At 36.0% G+C, this 22,882-nt stretch overlaps 1 protein-coding gene across 1 annotated transcript in view; it reads right to left on the bottom strand.

The window, feature by feature from the left end:
- Positions 1 to 14,328, bottom strand: part of TINAG (tubulointerstitial nephritis antigen) — an 83,097-nt gene extending 68,769 nt beyond the window's left edge. The window contains exons 1-3 of the mRNA XM_025383145.1: positions 13,828 to 14,328; positions 2,073 to 2,136; positions 1,326 to 1,415 (exon numbers count right to left, since the gene is read on the bottom strand). Coding sequence (XP_025238930.1) covers positions 1,326 to 1,415; positions 2,073 to 2,136; positions 13,828 to 14,182 — 509 coding nt within the window. The 5' untranslated portion in view covers positions 14,183 to 14,328. The remainder of the gene's footprint in view (positions 1 to 1,325; positions 1,416 to 2,072; positions 2,137 to 13,827) is intronic.
- Between the last annotated feature and the right edge of the window lie 8,554 nt (positions 14,329 to 22,882).

The raw sequence follows: 22,882 nt of genomic DNA, 5'->3' as shown, positions 1-22,882 counted from the left end.
CACACTCACACACACAGAGAAGAACTGAGAATGGTTTAAGGATATTAATATCAACAAATGTGACTTTCTATATGCTTTGTATCTTCCAAGAAAAAACTTTGAATACATTGAAATTTAGTATCCCCATTATGCTGGGAAACAACATGTTATATGTGGAAGGAGATTATACTTCCGTTTTATAAAAATACATCTCCAGATTATTTCACTTTTCCAGTTGCTCAATAATAGATCTTTTTATGTGAAGTCTTTTCCAGAAATGTGGAAGATGTTATCAAGGATATATCGAGATTTGATCAATGGCAGTGGAGAAATCCTGAAGCAGATACCAGCTGGCCTGTTCCTCTTCCTTTTAATTCTATAATAAAAGTCAGTGTTGGTGCCTGTATCTTTTTCTTTTTCTTTTTCTTTTTTTTGACAGGGTTTCACCCCCGATGCCCATGCTGGAGCGCAGTGGCGCAATCTTGGCTCACTGCAATCTCCGCCTCCCAGGCTTCAGTGATTCTCATGCTTCAGCCTCCTGAGTAATGGGATTACTGGCATGCATTACCATGCCCAGCTAATTTTTTCTGTGTTTTCAGTAGAAATGGGGTTTCACTATGTTGTCCAGGCAGGTCTTGAACTCCTGGCCTCAAGTGATCTACCCACCCGCCTCGGCCTCCCAAAGTGCTGGGATTACAGGCATAAGCCACCTTGCCAGGCCAGTGCCTACATCTTAATTTCCTCTGTGTAAATGGAGAAGCCATCTAATTTTTCAATCTGTACGAGAGCATCAGTTATTTCCAATGTTTCAGTGTCAATCATCCCTATCTTTAGTGTACTATTAAAGTAAAGTAGCTCAATCCGTCTCTTGATTCAACTGTAAGTGACATTGGCTAGATACCCATCATTTCAGTGAAATTATTTAGATTGGCTTGTTATTTGAATATCATCCTTGTAAGGTCAGATTCTACCCATGATAACTAAGCATGTGATTGACTTGGTGAGGGCAGTAGCAGAGGAAGAGATGGTTAGTATGAATAAATGAATTTTGCTGACTTCCTGATTTTGCCTAAATACTTATCCAAAGTAGCTTTACTCCATTTCCCTTACCTACACCATGACACTGCTCTTTCCTAACTATGCTCTAGATTTCTTATTTGATCATTTTAATTACTTAATGTTTACCTTTGCATTCCAGTTTTACATGTTTTCTATCTCCCTTTCTATTTCTCTCCCACTCTTTCTTTTTAAATAATGAATGACCATTTATAGAAACCAAGCAATACATTGAAACCTGCATAGTAAATGGCAGTGTCAAGAAGCATATAAAGCAAGATTTCTCTCACCCATAGTCTCCTTTATTGACATGTTCAATTAATTCTGGACGAACAAGGCATACATGCTGGGAACATTTCCATTGCTGTCCTGAGCATGTGCTGTAAAGATATGAAGATTACAAAAGTGGCTTGGTCTTTATGAAGTATATTTCAATTAGTAAAAAGAGTTATACATTGTTAAGGCATAAAACATAATGTCTTGATTAATGTTAGCCATATGGTTATTTGATTCTTGGCAAAAATAAATTGTAAAACATACGTTAGCTACCATTCAATATGCTGTAATCCTCTACTCCAGGCAATTAACAAACGATATGATCACACATCCATTGAAGTTTGAAAACATAAGCCAAATTGGACAGTAGATTCCATGTACTTGTATTTGGAAACTTTCTGCAGGCTAGTTCTTTTAGAGCAGCCTGTTTTTATATAGTTATTGTGCTCAAAAAACACAACTTGTCTGTAGGGTATCAGAATATTATAATTAAGAGGTACATTTAATGCAGACTTGTTGTATGACGGAGACCCATTGTCAGGAACATCAACCTCAAACATTAAAAGATATTCATGATTAAATTTTCCAAATCCCTTAAAATTAAATATGCTTATACAAAGTTACAAGTATATGATGTCTTATGACATATGATTCTGTCTATACATACATAAATATATGCTTTGTTTCACACATATTTCTTTTATTTGAAGAAAACATACACACACAGTAGAACTCAGTTCTGTACCACTTAAATTTATTACCAGGAGTTGCAGTTTTCTTTAATTACTGATCCCTCTTCATAATGTTGACCATCTTTGAAGCAACCTGTCAAAGTAACATGTAAAGAAATGAAAATCCTAAACTAAGTAATCAAGTGCATTAACATAAAATATAATCAAAAATCGTAGTTAGTTTTTCAAATATACAGACATGTTTGGTGCCAAAAAAGCTGATAGAAATCCATGTCTGGTTTGTGTTAAGGTTTGTATATCAAAATCTTCTGGGCTTGTTTCAACGCTTTTATCTTTAAACTGCATATTATGTTCCAACAGGGAGGATTTGCAAAGCATGAAAACAAGATTACCAAGGAATTAATCACTATGCTTAAAAAATAATTAATGCTTTTAAGTAAGTAAGCAATATAATAGTATTTGAATTGATTTATGACATTTCTCATTAAAAAAACAACTAATTAAGTCTCATAAGTGCTTATAATTAATTGGATATGACTGGAGCAAGTAGCCTATAGCTTTGGACTCAAAATACCAGGTCACTTCATTGAATTTACCTTACAAAGACAAATTCTATTTTTTTTCTTTAGGATCCGAATAAGAGAAAAAATTCATGAAATCATAGCCATTTGCCTTCCAAATCCAAATGTTTCTTAACTATTAACTGAAACTGGTTATTAACTGCTTTATGAGATTATATGAACTACTCAAAAGAGATGACTGGTGAATCATTATCATATAAAAACCGTTAGTAACATATTGTAAAAATAGTGCTCTGCTTAAAAATTTAAATTCATTTTGAAAATATAATCTGCTTAAATTCAAAATTAACACTAAATTTGTAAAAGTGACTCAATATTGTTTGGTGAAATTGTTTTTGATAGAAACATGTAATTGATATTTTATGCCAATGGCCTCTAATTAAACAAAACGAATTTTAACCTTTTATTCATAAAAGCATAGGGCAAACTATAGGTTTAGAAAGCTTTCCAAGGGACCTTGTTAACTTCTAGCCACAATGTTACAAAGCTAATATTTTAATAGAAAATATTTCACAACTGCCCCTCCCCTGGATGTTTTGCAGTCCAATGTTCTACTTAATGAATCTAATTATTTATGTATTTGCATCTATGCATCCCTTTCACGTGGAATTTTGATACTTCACAATCATGGGGGTAAGAAAAGGAAACCACCTGTCTCCTGACCACAGTTTTCCTAATACAGCAAACCTGAGATGTGGGAAGATTGAACTTTACATCAAATACATGGTTTTAATTGCTACATAAGATTAGACTCCTTTCATAACTGAATCCACAGTATGTTTCTAACTTAAAGAGATCCTAAAATTGTTTATCACCCAGAAACAACAGAAAATCCATACAACAATCAAAGTTTTCATTCAAAGCCAAGAGAAGTACTTCCCTGACCATTCTTAAAAACTGAGCGTGTGGAATAAAAACAAAGGTGATTTATAATCATACCTCATGAATCTTGAGTGTTCAACATATGAATTCCATGGATAAATGGAACAGAGGTCTCAAGCATCCTTAAGGAAAAAAGATTGTCCCTTCTTTGACTTATACTCAGCTAATAATTTTGAAGTCAGGAGAACGCCATCACCAAGCCACCCCAAATCACTAAATTTAATGTTAACAAAATTCAACACTAAATTTAATGTCAACAAAAACTCCATTTCTTGGTCATCTTTCCTTAATGTCATGTAAGAGATAACTATGAGACACTGTATTCACTTTAATCTTGCATGAGAATTAATCTCTTTAACAAAAGGCATAATCGGTTACTTCAGACCCCATCAAGGTGCTGACACAGTAAAGCATGAGCCTATATACAATACCCAGAAGCAGTCCACTCACTCCTTTGCTACAATCCTTCCCAACTCCAACGGATCCCTCATTTCCCACACGGCATTTATAGAGATCTTCAAAAAATATACATCATGTCATTTCCTACTTAAAATCTTCAAGTCATTTCCCATCAAATTGAGAATAAGACCAAACTTCTTACTGTAACCTGTAAGGCCTTATCCAAAATGTTTCCACCCTAATCTCTGCACTCATCACTCCTGTCGAGATGACTGGGGTGGAGGTTCCCAGAGGGATGAAGGATTAACATAAGTGTAGTGAGGATAGCGAGAAGTAGGTGGATATAATTTGGAGGTAACTCAAAGGGAATCACTCATGGATTGAGTTTGGTGAATGAGGGAAAAGAGGAATCAAAGATATTTCATTAGGACTTTGGCTTGAGTAACAAAGAAATGGTACAACTACCACTAAAATAAGAAACAGGCTTGTGTCAAGAAATCAAGACTGCTACTGTATATATTTTAGATTTAGATAAAACCTAGGCTAGACATCCTAACAGAGATATCAAGTAGACAGCAGTTTATAAAAGACCAGAGTTAAGCCAAGGCTGGAGCATGAATTTGGGAGACACAAACATCCATATCTACTTTTTCAAACCCAAGACTACATAAGGGTCTTTTGGAGAGAGTGTATGTAGGGAAGAAAAGGTGGTCCAGGACTGAGCTCAAAACACTGCATCTGACAGACATTCAGAAAAGGAAACTGGGAAGGAGTGACCTGTGAGGGAGAATAGAATTGAGGAGAGGGTGGTGTCATGAAAAACAGGGTTAAGAAAGTGTTTCGTACGCTCTAGGTGGTCAGCTGCATACAGTACTATTGAGAGGCCAAGAACAAGAAAACAGACATCTGAATATTGCATTTAGTAATGTAGGAACTGCCAATAACCCTGCCGAGAGAAATTTCAGTGAAGTAGCAGTGAGTTGACATCCTGTAGGAATGGGTTGATGAGAGACTTGGAATAAGAAAGTAAATTTTTCTTTCAGATATTTTGTCATAAAAGGAAAGAAGGGAATGAGATGGTAGCTGGTTAAAGACATGAAATTAAGGGAGAGCTTTTTTAAAGTTGGGAAAGGCAAAAACACATTTTGGAAATTAATGGTTAATCCACATGTATTAGCCTGTTCTCACACTGCTAATAAAGACATACCTGAGACTGAGTAATTTGTAAAGGAAAGAGGTTTAATGGACTCATGGTTCCACGTGGCTGGGGAGGCCTCACAATCATTGCAACAGACGAAGGAAAAGCAAAGGGACATTTTATACAGTGGCAGGCAAGAGAAAGCTTGTACAGGGCAATTCCTATTTATAAAACCATAAGATCTCATGAGACTTATTCACTACCATGAGAACAGCATGTGAAAAATCTGCCCCCATTATTCAATTACCTCTCACTGGGTCCCTCCCAAGGCAGTTGAGAATTATGGGAGCTACAATCCAAGATGAGATTTGGGTGGTGACACAGCCAAACCATATCACCAGGAGAAAAGAAAACAAAAAAATAATGATGCTTGAGGAGAAAGAGAGAGCAAGAAAGCGAGAGAGAATGGTAGAGATGGAGGTACTGAAAAGACAAAAGATGGGATTCAGAACTCAAAAGGGAGAATCAATTCAAGGTAAGCAGTAACCCAGATTACTGTAGGTTGAAAACTATGATTGTGGTGATATGAAAGAATTCCTGTCTGGTAGCTATACTTTCTCAGTAAAATATGTCTAGAGCTCCTCAGAGTGAGTTAATTAATTGGTTACACACACAGCATCTTGACCAACAGAACAAAATAAAACAAAGCCAAAACTAATGACTGTTGAAATTAAGGCAGTTTTTGCAACTTTAACAGCATTTAAAGCAATATTAGGCAAATCATATATTTGGAGAATGAAATAGTTTATCTTCTTGAATTGAGAAAAGATGATAATACATTGTCTATAATTTATTTTAAAATAGTTCATCATAGTGTATTATAAGTATCTGTGCTGGTCTAAACTTCACTTCTTTTTTTTTTTTTTTTTCTTTTGAGACAGAGTCTTGCTCTGTCGCGCAGGCTGGAGTGCAGTGGCGCAATCTCTGTTCACTGCAAGCTCCACCTCCCGGGTTCACGCCATTCTTCTGCCTCAGCCTCCTGAGTAGCTGGGACTACGGGCACCCACCACTGCGCCCGGCTAATTTTTTGTGTTTTTAGTAGAGACGGGGTTTCACCGTGGTCTCAATCTCCTGACCTTGTGATCCACCTGCCTCAGCCTCCCAAAGTGCTGGGATTACAGGCGTGAGCCACCACACCTGGCCAACTTCACTTCTTGAACTGAAAAAAGATAATAATATGTTGTCTATAATTTATTTTAAAATAGTTCATCATAGTGTATTATAAGTATCTGTGCCGGTCTAAACTTCACTTCTTGAATTGTGAAAAGATAATGATAGGTTGTCTATAATTTATTTTAAAATAGTTCACCACAGTGTATTATAAATATCTGTGCTGGTCTAAACTGTCGGAAAGGCAGTTGCTTGCTCTAATCAGGAATCCATCCCCCTTCAGTGGCTTTCATTCTGAAAGACCAGACTTTGGAGCAACTGCTACAAGTTCTTCCATTACCCATATTTTGACCAACCCTAGAGTATTAGTATAATAAATGTCAGAAATGGGTTTTATTATTAAAATTCATGACTTGTTAATCAGCATAATTGTGATAAATAATTAATTCCCATTGGTTAAATTCTATTTTTTTTTTTTTTTTTTTACTTATGAGGCTAACCTAAAATATTTCAAAGTCACATCCCACTCTTGTATCCCATAGTTTATATGTATCTCTTAAACTCAAAAGCACCTGTACTCTTAGACTTGGTGCTCTAAGACTGATATTTGTCCTGTGTACTGTGTCCAGCCAAGCAGAAAGGAAGAATTGTCATTCTCTGATAGCCACTGTACAGGTAACAGAATCCTACCTCTGTAATGTTATCACATGTGCCTCTAATAAATTTTTCATGCAGCGTAGATGTGGGAACACCTAAAAGGACCGGAACTGAAGACTTCCTGAAGCTTATAGAGGTTGTATGAATTGGTCTGTGTCGTATTTTTGTAACTGTCAGTATACGCGGCAAAGTATGGACTGTGATTTATCTTCATTGTAATATAGTTAAGGAGGTTGTGAAGAAGTAAATAAATTTCACCAAATTCAAACATGTCAGTGACTCACATACATTTTTTTTACCAATGTGAACATATTGTGCATAATCAAATTAGCTTAGGTCTGTTCACAACAGATGGTCTACTAGACTTTCTCCTTAAAATCCGCTACACCAAAAGGTTATGTCTGGAAAATCCACTCGAGCTCTGTTTTCAACTCTATCATTGGTTCTCCACATCTGACATTTGAATTTTTTTACTTTTTTTTTTTTTTTTTTTTTAATTTGACAGGGTCTTATTCTGTCATCCAGGGTAGAGTGCATTGGTGGGATGATAGCTCACAGCAGCCTCAAACTCCTGGGCTTAAGGGATCCTCCCGCCTCAGCCTCCCATGTACCTGGGACTACAGTGCATGCCACCATGACGGGCTAGTTTTTTTTTTCTTTTGTTGGTAGAGATGAGGTCTTATTGTACTGCCAGGCTGATCTTAAACTCTTGACCTCAAGAGATCCTCCCACCTTGACCTCCAAAGTGCTGGGATTACAGGTGTGAGCCGCCACACCCAGCCTGACATTTGAAATCATTTACTGGAAGTTACCATCAGGTATGGCAAAGAAAACACAAGAAGAAGATATTTACCGGTATGTTTTACTTCCAATTTGTACAAAATGGATATATTTATGTTTTTAATCCTGAAGATAATGTACATAGTTTTAAATCCTTGATTTAAAGAGCTCTTAGAACAGGCACAATAAGAAGAACTGAACAATACCCATGTAACTAAATCTCTGAAAAATAATATCTAATAGGTCAGTGAGTGATCATAGAATCTCAGAGGAAAGTTGTTTTATACATGCAAACAATAGTATAGATAATATACATTGTATTTTTATCTTAACTAATTTTGCACATTTTTTCAATATTGTGTAGTACTATTTTCTTTTCAAGTAGCTACTTTCAAAAGCAAGATAAAAGAAGAAAAATTATCTGTATTGGAACACTTCTAGTCTAATATGAACTTTTTGCTACAAAATAAAATGATTAATTACTTCCTTTCATAGTGAATAGAGTAAAAACTATACCCGGAACATAAGTTCTACATTAACTATGACCCTAAATTAAAATCTTAGCAAAATTCTACCTCTCGAGCAAAAATGGATATTGAAGAAGTAGCAACTACTTTTTGTATGAGCTGTGTGTCTCAAATAAGAAAAGCTCAAGTACATTTCAGCACATTAAAAGCATTACAACTTATACTTTTAAACTGAGACTTGAAAAAATTTAGATTGATATAATAACCAATCGAAAGGCAGACATCCAAATAGTCGCTGTGTTTTTAGGTGATTCTGCATTCTTAATCTTTGTCGGAGATTGTTGGTTATTCCCAATATCATTCTCTCTCTTTTTTTTTTTCGTAACAGAACCCCATTCATAGTTAGACACATTACCACACAGCTAAGCAAAACCTCTCTTTGATGGTTGGCATGGCATGTGACTATATTCTGGCCAAAGAGATAAAACAGAGGTGCTCGTCTATGCTTTAGAATGTCTTCTCAAAATGTGGAAACTATAACTCTATTTTCCAATTTTTTATTGGTACTCAAATATTACTTTTGGAGCATGAAGAGCCAAACTAGCTCATGACTACAAGGGCCATTTTCCAGCAATGACGAAGCAGAGGCTGCATGCAGCCTCGTCACTAATGACAAAGTGAATCCAGGCAAAATATCTTATGCTTTAAAAATATGTACTTTAGTTAGGGTTGCCACCAATCTGACATATTCTTATATGGTACACAGTTTTTATCAAATAAACGTTAACCATTTTAATATACTCAACTTTCCTGGGTGATATTCTTGTCTACATGTGGCATACAAGTCACACAATGCTTCCTAATTGTTTCATATACCTAAGTCTCCTTACCTATGTAGCTCCTAAGTTTCTCAAGGCCTGGGACTTTATAATACTCTTTTCTTATGACCCTCAATGCTTACTGCAATCTTGGATATATAAAAAGTTTTAAATACTATCAATTACTCCTGTTAATATTCCAACATCCAAAATAATATAGAAATTGCACATTTAAACCATAAACAATAATACTTTGATACTTTCTAAATCTTTTAAAACTACTTTATGTATGAAAAAGTATACTTATGAAAATATTTTATTTTAAATCATATGAGGAAATTATTTAATTCAACAAATACAAAATTTGAAATAAAATTAAAATCCTCTAAATACCAATTAATCCAAATTCAACCAATATTTACTAGGCCTCCCACTTCATGACACCATAATTAGTATGTGATAAGTAAATCACCATGTTTACTCTCAAGAAGTTGCTGTATAATTAAAATAAAGTAATATTCTATTAAACAATGTATAATTAAATGATGAATGAGTTAATACCTGAAAGGTGCTTAGAACAGTTGTTGACTCCATAGTAAGTATTCAATAAATCTTAGTTTGTAAGGAGGAGGAAGAGTATGTTCAGTAAGACAAGAAAAAACATGCTACTCAGGGTATGTTACGGAAGGGTCTGTTAATTAAATATGTAGTGTGTGCAGGTTCTATGAGGGCTGAATTTCCCTTGACTGCCCAATCTTGTCACTATTAGAAACTACATTTGAATAACAGGAATATGATCCCTAACTAATCCTGGACACAGGGCTCCTTATGATGCCTTAGGTTTTCTCATCATGTTACTAATATATATTAACTTCACCTATTATTTTAAGGATCATACCAACATGACAAAAGAGAGAAGTTAAAATTAGCATTTTAAAGGTGTATTTTCTATTAAACATGTATTTTCTATTTTTAAACATGTATTTTCTATTTTTCAATGAAAATATACCTTCCATTTTCAAATAAATTACCTTCTTTCAATCCCAAAATACCTGCAATAGTAATGGCCCAAGGGTCCATGTACAGTTGTGTAAGTTGTATATTGAGCAAAACCGAGGTAAGTTCCACTTACAGAAACTACAGACATATTGACCCCTGGCAGAAATGAAAGAAGTGGGTCAGAGAGAAAATAGCAAGGAGTAAGGTATGTGGGAGAATGGAAAATACACATGTTACCAAAAGTGGCATCCACCACTCATCTCTCTAACCAATGACAACCTCGTGCGAGACCCTGGACGCAGAATCGTCAGATTTTTCAATTTTTCAAGAGTAGCTAAACATCTGGATTTTTTAATAAAAAATTCTGGTTTTTAAATATTTCTAACTCATATTAATGCTATTTTCTGTTGGTTTTATTTTTTCTATATAGATTACCACATTATCTACAAATAATAAAAGTTTTACTTTTTCTCTTCAGATTGTTTTACTTCATTTTTTCTCTTAAAGCATAACAAATATCTCCCTGTTAAATGTAGCAAAAAAGGTAGAAATCCATGTTTTATTACTAGTCTTAAAGGGAACATATCTACATTTCTCCATTATGTATGATGTTTACTTTGGAGTTTTGGTGTAGACATCTTTACTGCGATAAAGAAATACATTTTTGTTTCTAATAACGGAATTGAGAAAAATTGCTACATAGGATATGAGCTCTCATGAATAAATAGCATTTATTCATAACAACAGTCAACCAACTATAAAATATATTTTTAAAATATGCAATGTTTGAGCTCTGGAGTCTGAAACAGCCTGGGAAACATGGAGAAACCCCATCTCTATTAAAAATGCAAAAAAAAAAAAAAATAGCCGGGCATGGTGGTAGGCACTTGTAGTCCCAGCTACTTGGAAGTCTAAAGCAGGAGAATCACTTGAGCCCGGGGAAGGTCGAGGCTGCATTGAGCCATGATGGCACCACTGTACTGCAGCCTGGGTGACAGAGCAACACCCTGTCAAAAAAAAAAAAAAAAAGCAACACGAAATAAATCTTAAAATATCCAGGAATAAACAAAGAGTATTATAAGACCACTATAGAGTAAAGTGTTAAATCTATTTGAGGGTATTTTTAAAAATCAGAGTAAGTGGAGAAATATCCTACACTCTTTGATGAGATGTCATCACATTACAGAGTTCAACTATCTTCAGATACGTCTATAAATTTTATGCAATTCTATTCAAAATTCTATCTGAAGGTTTTTGAGGAACTAGAAAAACTTATTCAAAAACTGTTTATGGAAGATTAATGTCTATGTGACCTAAGTCATTTTCAAAAAAGGGGGTGGTGAATAAGCTGACTTGCTGTACCGGATATTAAGTTGTATTACAAGGCTGTGGATAGGAAAAAGTAAGTCATAGAAGAAAGACAAACATTAAGGAGCATATGAAGAGAAGCTCAAACCTACTAGAAATTAGAGAAATGCAAATTAAAATGACAATGAGAAATCATGTGTTAGTGATTACATAACTAAAGGTTACTTCTCTGCATAATATTAATTGTTAGAGGTGTGTCCCCATATAGTACTAGGGGACCATAAACTAATGCAGCTACTTCTGAGAGCCATCTGGCAGATTACCTGCATACCTGGGACCCAGCAATTCAAGTCTTGTTGTATCATGCAAGTCAATAAGAAGGCATGCATGAGGCTGTCCATCATGGACTTCTTTATGATAGCAAAGAGCTGTCGACAACCTAGGTGTCCACCCACCATGGAGGGAACAGGGAGTTAGATGAGATGAAGGGACATCACAGAAAATTAAGCATCAGTCAGAAGCCACAAACTAGTCCTAGTAGTCCGTGGAGACATGGAGAGAGTCTTAAAACATGCTGCTGTCTGAGAAAATCAAGAAAAAGCATGAGGTCTGTAGCATAATATGGTCTATATAAATTAATAATTCAAGCACACAAAACAAGACTACCTGCTGTAAAAGGGTACACAAACTTTTTTTTAAAGGAGGTTACCATTGGAGAAAGATGGGAATGGCTCATAAAAATTAAAGGAAAGGAAAGGAAAGGAAAGGAAAGGGAGAGGAAAGGGAGAGGAAGAAGGAGAGGGGGAGAAAGAAAGGAAAGAAAGAAAGAGAGAGAAAAAAAGAAAGGAAAGAAAGAAAGAAGAAAGAAAGAAAAGAAAGAAAGACAGAAAGAAAGAAAGAGAAAGAAAGAGAGAGAGAGAGAGAAAGAAAGAAAGAAGAAAGAACGAAAAGAAAAGAGGAAAGGAAAGGAAAGGGAAAGGAAGGAGGAACTGAGAGAGGAAGGAAGAAAGGAAGGAAAGTCTGGGCGCAGTGGTTCATTCCTATAATCCTAGCACTTTGGGAGGTCAAGGTGGGAGGATAGCTTGAGGCCAGGAGTTTTAAGACGAGCCTAGGAAACATAGCAAGAACCCATCTTTACAAAAGATAAAAGAAAAGAAATTAGCTGGGTGTAGTGGCACACATCTGTAGTCCTAGCTACTCAGGAGGCTGAGGGAGGAGGATTGTTTGAGCTCAGGAGTTCGAGGCTACAGTGAGACATGATCTTGCCACTGCACTCCAGTCAGGATGACAGAGCAAGACTCTGTTTCTCTCTCTCTCTCTCTCTCTCTCTCTTTCTCTCTCTCTCTATCACACACACACACACACACACACACACACAAAAGAGAAAAAAAGGAAGGATAAAAGAAGGGGAGAGAAGGATGGAGGGAGGGAAGAAGGGAACGCTGTTTATAGGTAAAATGTAAAGACTAAGGATAAATTATCATTATGTGGAAAATTTAAAATAATACATATGTAAACACATAAAGAGACATTTCCTCAATTTTACAAGCAAGATGGCATTATTGAGAATGAAAGCTATGGCATCTGGTTTTTTTTTTTTTTTTTTTTTTTTTTTTTTTTTAAACAGAGGCTTGCTCTGACTTTTTAAATGACATCTGGATTTTGAAGTAAGGATTCCAAGCCCCTAGTTTACCCTAAAATGTCTTCTAACTGGGATTTCTAGTCACCATCACCCATTTACAGTAGTGTGACGGAGAAGTCTGATTAACCCTGAAGTTCTGCTGAGGAGATTTCATACAATGAGAGACAGAAAAATAAAGCCTCATCTAAGTGTAGTTATATAATTTTGTTTTGTTTTTGTTGCAGAGCTTGATTGTATCAAATGCTCAAAATCCATAGTCATTCTCCTCCAATTAGATAAATATAATGAATACCATCATCCTCCTTATGTTGTATTTATCCATTTAACCTTAGACTTTTTCAACTACTCTATATGAATTCCTCCTTTCTTTTTAATAATTTTAAAAGTCCTAGACTGGAAAAACAAATGAAGCAAAACAAAAATACACATGAAGAATATATTTGGTATGACTTAGGCAGAGCGGGTGCCTGACTTTATTTTATTTTGTCCTAGTTTTAATAGCATTACTAATACCACAGTTTCTAATGCTCGTGCATCCGTTAGCCCCTTGAAATAACAACTAAAATCTACAGATCGTAGATTTGTGACTTTCTACTTACTATCACAAGATAGTAAATCTTGTGACTTTCTTGAGACTATCTAAGAGGTTACAGACAAAAAGTCTTGAGAAACCTGATGTCAATACAAAGGAGAGAGAGAGAAGAGTTTTAAGTAATCCTTATATAAGTTGAGTGAGTGTTCAAAACTCACTGGTCAGGATTCCGATCAGCACTCAGGACTGTCAGATCAGAACTTTCCTGAGGGTGCTTGTATTACACAGGAACCCCACATCCAAACCAAAGCACTTTAACAATCCAAAGAAATGTATTTTCTCAACTGCAATAATCATTTTTATTTCATTGAAAGAAGGAAAAAAAAGAGAGGAAGTTTGTCAGATCTTGTTATGAACGAGGATAATGTCGAAACACATTCCCAAAGCCTACCTTCTGGATACCAAGGCTGTGTGTGAGGAGGCCATTCTTTCTCTTCATGGCAAAAGGACTTGTAGTCAGGACAGCAATCAGAATTTTCTCTGTCACAGAATTTATCGCAGTAGCACAATGCATTCGCCTCATAGAACTCAGTGACACAGCCATCATCTCTGTCTTCACAACAGCCAAAATTTCTACAGTATTGCCCTTGGAAAATGGCTCTTTTGAATCGAGTACCTTGAAAAACGGTGTGATTCCTAGTGAAATAAGCTTCTAGGTCCACTTCTCTTTGAGGTAAATACTGCTTCTCCATCCAGATTTCTGCAGTAAGGTAAGAGAAGATTAAGATCTTATATCCAGTCCACATTCTCTGGAAGTCAGGTATAGCTTCCACTTTCCGTTATATCCAATACCCTTAGCCTTATGGGCTTCTCCTTGGAACCTGAATTCTTGTCATCAACACACTTCAACCTGAACCCTGAAACTGATCCTTTACTTGAAATGAGTATACTTGTAGTTAAACATTAATCAAGAATTTCAATGTTTGACCAAGATAATGTATGTTAGAAATAAACTATTGTTATTCCGCCAAAGTTAAAAAAACTTATGTTTCATATAATGTAGAAATTTTGCATCATCAACATATCTACATAAAATCTTATGCATAGAGATACATTGAATATTGCATGCCTCTCAAAAAAATCTAGGTTCTTAAATCAAAAGCCTCCTTAGAATATACATGACCCAGATTATGGCTAAAATAAACACTGGCAAGGTACAGGAAATTCAAAAGTCAAAATTGCAATTATTCCTTTTATCTGCTTGCATTGCAATGAAAATGCAGGCTCTCATGAGGTTGCCTGCTAGGATCTGTCACATCAATAACAGTTGCTCTAAATCATGCCCAGTCACACACTGGTTTGATTTCCCATCTGCACCCCATTTACCTAGCAGAAGCATTTTGATTTCAAGGCTTAGTGGAACCTAATTCAGCAAGAAATTCCCTGAGGGTGACCTTAGTTCTCTCCACCTGAGTCCCTGCTTAGCATAAATACTGGGAACCTTCAGTATCTTGAAGGAAGTTTATACTCAAGTCAGTACTCAGTGTGAATGAGCTATGGGGGGAGGGTATTGTGAAGGAAACTGGAAGGACAAGGTGTCATTAGTGTTTTTATAGAGTTGTGTGTTTACACTGGTTTTTGGCTACACTGTATTTATTTATTAACTACAATAACTTCCTTTGGATTGAGGATAAGTAACCAGTAGAGGATGATTCAGCAAGAGTTGTTGGGTGGACTAGTGGAAAGCACCTGTCTTGGCAATCAGAAAACCCGGACTCTGGTCCCTGAGCTACTGTTTAATTGGTTCTATAACCTTGGGTTCACCATTTACTTCTCTGGTCTTCAGTTATTTGTCTATGAAACGGGGTATTCCTTTCCCAGGCTATTTCATAACTCCAACCCTACAAACTTGCTCCTTAACCTTGTTCTATATTTTATTCAGCTCACAATTTTGTCTTCATTGTGTCGTTTTCTTCTGGCACCTTCCTCTCAGGCTTTAAACCAATTGAGTCTCTCTCTTTTTTAAAAAAAAAATTCTACATTATCTTGATGTCACTATCCATAATGACCCTGTCTCTTCCATCCAACACCTGCTGCCTCCACTTCCTTGCCATCTACTGAGTCACTGAATTACTGCAAAGTACTGCCTCCATTCCCATCTGCTTTCACCAATGACCTCCTACCAGCCACTCCCCCATGGGTCTGTGTTTATCCTTGTCACACAGGTGTCTTATGCAGCATTCAAAGAGAGTACATGTTAAGTGTGCTCACCAAAAAAAAAAAAAAAAAGAAAGAAAAAAAAAAAGAAAAAAAGGATGAAAGAGAGAAGGAGGGAGGGAAAAGAGAGAGAGAAAGAAGAAAATTGAAACTATGTGAGGTGATGAATATGTCTATGAGCTTGATTGGGGTGATTATTTTACAATGTATGTGCATATCAAAACATCAAGTTGTACACTTTAAATATATACAATTTTTATTTGTCAATTATACCTCAGCAAAACTGCAGGGAAAAGAGAGGAAGGGAGCATAAAAGTTTGATGGAATTCAAATGCTAGCTCTGCTACTGACTAGCAGCATGTCTTTGGGTATGTGGCTTAGTCTACACTGCAATGTGCTCATCTGCACATTTGGATAATAATATTTATTACCACATCAGATGGGTGGGAAATTTAAATGCGATAACAACACAAAGTACTTAGCACATCACACATGCTAAATAAATGTTAATTTTCATTAATAAGCATACCCACTACCTAGAAACTCTTCCTCCCTTGCTTTCTATGCTTTCATTCTCTCTTGATTCTCTTCCCATTCTTCATAATGCTACCAATTTACCTGCCCACTCTTGGATTCATTTCCTGCCCTTCTCAATGATCATTTGAAATTTACTTTCACTGACATTCTCAACACTCCTGCTTCCAGTCCTCACACCTCATATTCCCTCAAACTTCCAACACTGAATCTGTTTAAAAGCTATGGGCCACAAGATCATATCCAAGGTGGACCTCCAACTTTATCTCTCTGAACTTAATTTATATCATTTCTACCTTGCACACATTGATCCCGTCCTCACACTGGGTTTCTTGCCCATTCCTCAAACATACCATGGATACTTCTGTCTCAGTGCCTTTGCACTTGCTGCTTCCTCTGTCTGAATCATGCTTTCCCAGATAACCAAATAGCTGTATATCTTTCGACCTCTCGGGGAGGTATTTCCCACACACTCTATACAAAATGACAAACCCTCTTCTGTCTCAACATCCTCTATCCCTTTCTCTGTACTTATCACGTTATACTATAATTTTATTCATTGGCTTTATTTTCTGCACTTCCCCTCCAAAATGTAAGGTCTACAAGATCAGATAATTTTGTCTATTCTGTCATAGTTTTATCTCAAGCTCCTAAGACAGTGCCTAACACATAGTAGATGCTCAATAAATATTTATTCAATAAATAAATAAATTCTGCAATTTGCATTTTTCCCCTCTACCTTCTCTACTGAGGGCTGCTGGAGATGATATACTAGACCATAAAATTTGTGACACCATAAATTTTGGGTTATTTACCTTAGCAGAGCTCTTAAACGCTGCTCATATTTCTTTAATTTGTCTCTTCTTTCCCTTGGTGACTACTACAAATCTCTTTGCCTTCCTAACTTATTCTCTCATTTTCTAGAGCTGACCCTTTCCCACAGGTTGCCAAGAAAACAAAAAAAGCAAATGTTAATCCCACACCTTCCTGTCATAAAAACCATAAACCTGTCTACATTTGCAGCCATCTTCCTTTCTTCCTTCCAGACTGAAGATAAGGTACCAGGGTTCCCAGATAATTCTTCCATCTATAATTTTCAGTCTGACACCATTTATCTCTTCCTTCCCTTACCTCTTAGGTCCCATACATCATCAACCTCCCTCTCAGCCAGTTCCTTCAGTCCATTAGTAGGATAGTAGCAGACACCATTGTCACCCCACTCATATTCTCACCATTCTTACCACTTTAGTACAAGCTAGTTAGAACTACAGCTATATGAAGTATTTATTGGCCAAAGCCCACTCCTCCTTCTTCCTCCCCTACTCCCAGAATAACAAGCCAGATATGTTGAGGAATTAAAACCCTCCCCCAACCCAGAATCAAACTTTATTTTATTTTTAATTGAAAATTAAAAATTGTATAATTTGTGGCATACAATTTGATGCCTTGTAGTATGTATGTATACATTGTGGAAAGACTAAATCGAGCTAATTAAAATATAAAGTAGGACACATACTTATCTTTTTCAAGTATACAGTTGTCTCTCGGTATCCATGGAGGATTGGTTCCAGGACCCCCTGCAGATACCCAAATCTGCAGACACTCAAGTCTCTTATGTTAAATAGCGAAGTATCTGCATATAACCTACTGTATATCCTCTTGTATAATTTAAATCATCTCTAAATTACTTACAATACCTATTACAATGTAAATGTTACATAAATAATTGTTACACTGTATTTTTTCATGTGTATAAATTTTTTACTGTTGTATTGCTATCTTTTGTAGCTCTTAAAAATATTTTCAATTTGAGATTGGTTGAATCCATCAATGCAAAACCCACAGATACAGAGCACCAACTATATATTATTATTGTCTATAGTCACTGTAATTTACAATAGAGCTCTGAAACTTACTCCTCCTAACTGAAATTTTGCATCCCTTGATTGACATTTCCCCAATTCCCTTATCACCCAGCCTCTGGTAACCTCCATTCTACTCTCTCCTTCTACCAGTTCAACTTTTATAGATTCCACATATAAACGAGAGCATTTAGTGTTTGTCTTATGTGTCTGGTTTATTTTATTTCACATCATGTTCTTTAGGTTCATTCATGTTGTCACCAGTGACAATATTTCCTTCTTTTTAAGGCTAAATTTTGTATATATACCACATTTTCTTTATCCATTCATTCACCAGCAAACACTTAAGTCAATTCCACATTTTGGCTATACTACTGCAATGAACGTGGGAGTGCAAATATCTCTTCAATATATTGATTTCATATCATTTTAAATATAGCAAGTAGTAGAACTTCTAGATCATATGTTAGTTCTATTTTTAACTTTTTGAGGAACTTCCATACTGTTTTCCATAATGGCTGAACTACTTTACATTCCTACTAATAATGTGTAAGCATCCTCTTTTCTCCACTTTCTTGCCAAAACTTGTTATCTTTTGTTTCTTTGATAATAACCATTCTAATACATGTGAGGTGATATCTCATGGTGATTTTAATTTGCATTATCCTGATGATTAGTGATACTGAACATTTTTGCATGTATCTGTTGGCCATTTGAGTGTCTTGTTTTGAGAAATGTTGATTCAGGCCTTTTGCCTATTTTTTAATAGGACTGTTTTCTTGCTATCAAATTATTTTGAGTTCCAGATATATTTTGGATTTGAACCCCTTATCAGATGTGTGGTTTGTAAATATGTGTGCCCAATCCATTGGTTGTCTTGTCACACTGTTGATTGTTTTCTCCGCTGTTGCAGAAGCTTTTTAGTTTATATAATCCCACTTGCCTATTTTTGCTTTGGTTGCCTGTGTTTCTGGGGTCATATCAAAAAAATTGTTGCCTTGACTAATGTCACCAAGCTTTCAGAAGCAACCTTTGAATAATACCTAAAGGATCTGGCATATAAACATGCCCATCCCCCATCCTTGGTTGAGCAATCTCTGCTATCCACATCTACATAATCCATGTCTTGAGATAAGAATAGGAGCTCTATAGTGAGAGGGATTGACAATTGTACCCTCGCCAATTTATTTATATGATTAAATACTGCAGTTTACCAGTGTCTGGTAGGTATATCTACTGATTATAGTATCTTGCTTTAACTCATTCACCTACTCTAAATTGACAAAAGCTTTTAAAAATTTCTGCAAAGAAACTTCACATTGAAAGTGACAAATCTGACACAAATTCTACATATAGTGTATTGCTTTAAACCAGTGGTTTTCAACAAGGGGTTGAGTTTACACCTTAAGAGAAGTTTAGCATGTGTGGAGACAGTTTTATTGTTCACACTGGAGAGATGCCACTGGAGGCAAATGAGTAGAGAATAGGAATACTGCTAAACATTCTAGAATACACAGGACAGAACCCATAACAAAGAATCATATAGCCCAAAATGGCAGTAATATCATTGTTGATAAATGCCGATTTAGATATATTAAAAAAATTTGTTTAATTAACAAGACATCAGATAAAAGCTAAAATTATCAAACTTATTTGCTATTCTGATTTATATAAAGGTTCATAAGATGGGCCTCCAATAAGTGGTTGCTTTGAGATATTAACTAATGATGGCAATACATATATACTGGGGCTGCTCCTTCAAAAATTTTGTGTGCAGTACATACATGACTGAAAATATTAGAGTCCATCATGCCACAACCTCCTCCAATTTGATCATTCTCCTTGGGTGAGGTACATTTTAGGGGAGAAGAAAAGTGCTACAGTCTGTCTTATGATTACTTTTACTACCTCTATTGCACAAGAAAGAATGGAGATCAGCAGCCTCCTGATTTTACGTTGGGAAGAATGAAGCTTATCAAATAACCTTCCTGACATAAGATCTTAGCTAGATGCTGCAAAAATGGACTGAAAATTGGAAATTGCAGTCATGCTTATAATTAGCAGTTTTCAGGTGTATTTAAATATGTAAAAATGTAAACCTTAAAGAGGAAATACTACGTTCTGCCAAACCACTCTCTCTGATCTTTTTTTTGGGGGGGAACATAGTACAGTCCCTTTTTCAATGTAGAGCAAAGTGGTGTGTGTGCATGTGTGTGTGTGTGTGTGTGTGTGTGAGAGAGAGAGAGAGAGAGAGAAAGAAAGAGACAGAGGCCCAGAGAGAACAGGAAGATAGGCTTTCTAAAAGCAATTCATTGGATTGGCTTAATTTCCATTACTAGAAATTTATTACTTTAAATTATGGAGTGTGCAAAAATTTTATTCAGTAGCAAGTGTTATTTGGTAAGATAGATTAAGTAATATTAACTCACTTATGAAGGTCAAGGCTTGATCTCTTCAATGTCACAAGAGATCTAGGATGGTTTCATGAAGCAGTGAGGCTTGGTGGGGGTGGCAAAAAGAGTAGGGAAAATGCTTGCTGAACACCAAGTGCTCATTCCTCACACATGGGGCCATCCATTAATTATTTGAAGCTACCTTCTTATTTCTATTCAACTGAGTTAATTCAAATTTTAGAATGAATAATTTCAATAAGCCAAAAAAAGAGTCTCTGACTATAGGATGCATTTATCTTTGAATTAAGCTGCTGTGGGAGACTGGAAGATTATGCACATTACAGTTACAATATACATCTATATATAGACATAAATGCCTATATTGTACACAATACATATTATATATTAGTGTGTGTATATAATCTCATGTGATCGTTGCAACAGTCTGTGATGGCAAACAGTATGAATACTATTCCTATTTTAGGTTTTACAGATGAAGGGCTGGCTCAAGTGACTAAGCAGTGTCAACCAACCAGTAATGATGTGTTTGACAGCAAGCTCAGTGAGCATTTCCCTGCCCCCTCCTGCATTTGTTTCTGTCTACAAATTTACCCTGGCCTCTTGTCTGAAGTCTGGTCTTAGCCCATGACAAGAATAAATTTTCCAGAACCTTTTCAAATCCAGGTATTAGTCAGGTAGAGGGAGTATGGGAAGGGAAGTGGGGGGCAAAGGTAAGGTCTAGGTAAAGATTGTGGAGCTTTTCACTGATTGGTTGTGTGTTATGCACTCAAGTGAAACTCCACTCTTCTCTGGAAGTTTAGTAGTTAATGCAAATTTGATCTCTAATTATACATGGCTGAGAAAATTGAAAATAAAATGAAGAACTTAACAGACTCATGAAATGGAAAAGAGGAGCCTGCAATAGCTCCCAATTGACAACAGTTCAGGATGCTGGGCCTAGGTCCAGGCTTTTTGCAATTTTGCTCAAGGCCTTCTAACCTCTCATTATAACTAAACAGGTACTTTGGGTTCTACTTTCGTCTTGTTTTTGACTTTTTTTGCAGTAGCAATTTCAACATCTTTTTCCACTTTTTATTTCCCAACACAGAACTGCACAGTATGGTGATTTATGTAGTGTGCATTTGCAAATTAAGACAGCCTGGAGAGGACATTTGGTTTAGACCATCAAGCACCAAAGAAAACTTCTAATGGGCCAAGATGATGCATCCATTTAAGCCTGGAAGGAAGAGAAAGAGAGGCCCTGACAAAAACCTCATTTCACCGCCCACCTAATCAATCTCCACTCCGGTTCATGGGCCTCCCACAGAGATTATGTTGCCAATTCTTTGCCTCAATGTAGACAGAGGAGGAGCCATTCAAACTTGCTAATGACAAAACCCCAAAGAAACCAAAAAGTAACAAATAAAAAAAAGAAGGAAAATGCATGAAGGCAAAGAAACTAGCAACAGACTAAAATGGAGAAAAAGCTAACAGAATAAAAGTTGTTATGGGGAAAAAAATCTGTGCATATAAGTAAGAATATTTATTTTCACATCAAAAGTATAATTTTAGTATGCTTAAACAAGAAACATTATGGGAAATACAAAAACATTACTTCTAGAGCTAATAACAATTTTTAATTAGTGCTTTATTTCACAAGAGGCACTTGAAAAGAAGAAATAGGCCTGGTGTGTCATTCTCTTAACATGCTTCTAGTAGTGTAATGTTTTCAGGAAAGAAGTTTATTTTATTTACTCATTCTTTTATTCAAAAAGCATGTGTTGAACTCCAAATGTATTTCACGCCCTATGCTATATTCTGGGAATATAATGATTAATGAAACCTGATTCCAATTCTTAAAGACCAAGCCAGTATGGCCAGAGATGCCAACTTTTAAAAAAAATCATTGCATTGAGGCTTGACAAGTGTCATTACTGGCATATGTAGAGGGCAAACAAGGGCACAAAGAAGAGTAGTCAATGCTTCCTGGTAGCATTAGGGAAGACAACACTAAAAAAATGACATTTCAGTTGAATCTTAAAGAGTAAGTAGGATATTTGCCATGTAAAGTAGACAGAATTTCTAGACAAGAAATAGAATATAACATATAGCATATTTGAAAAGGTGGGAGAGGCCAGATCATTTTGGGCCTTGAATGACAAGGATATAGTATAAAGTATATAGACTTTACTCTAAAAATGTAAAAAAATGTGAGTCATGTGTTTTTGCTCTCCCTTTTTCTTTAAATAACAGCACATGGCTTTCTTTGGGGATCTGTTCTTCTCCCACTTTGCCAAAGTCCTGGTGAGACCATTAGTAATCAGTCCTTACCTTTATCACTTCCCAGAAGTGTCTGCACACGACATAAGCTAAGCCAATCACTCTTTCCTGACAATTTGAATCTTCAGTGGAGTGACTAGTGTACAAAGCAGAAGGAGCTGAGTCATTCAGACACCAGCACTTCCAAAATTGATCGTGAGTTATAGACTGAGATCCTTGA

This window comes from Theropithecus gelada, chromosome 4 (assembly GCF_003255815.1).
Source record: "Theropithecus gelada isolate Dixy chromosome 4, Tgel_1.0, whole genome shotgun sequence".
Taxonomy (NCBI): Eukaryota; Metazoa; Chordata; class Mammalia; order Primates; family Cercopithecidae; genus Theropithecus; species Theropithecus gelada.
Note: the sequence above shows the minus strand (reverse complement) of the source record. Positions and strands in the feature narration are given on the sequence as shown.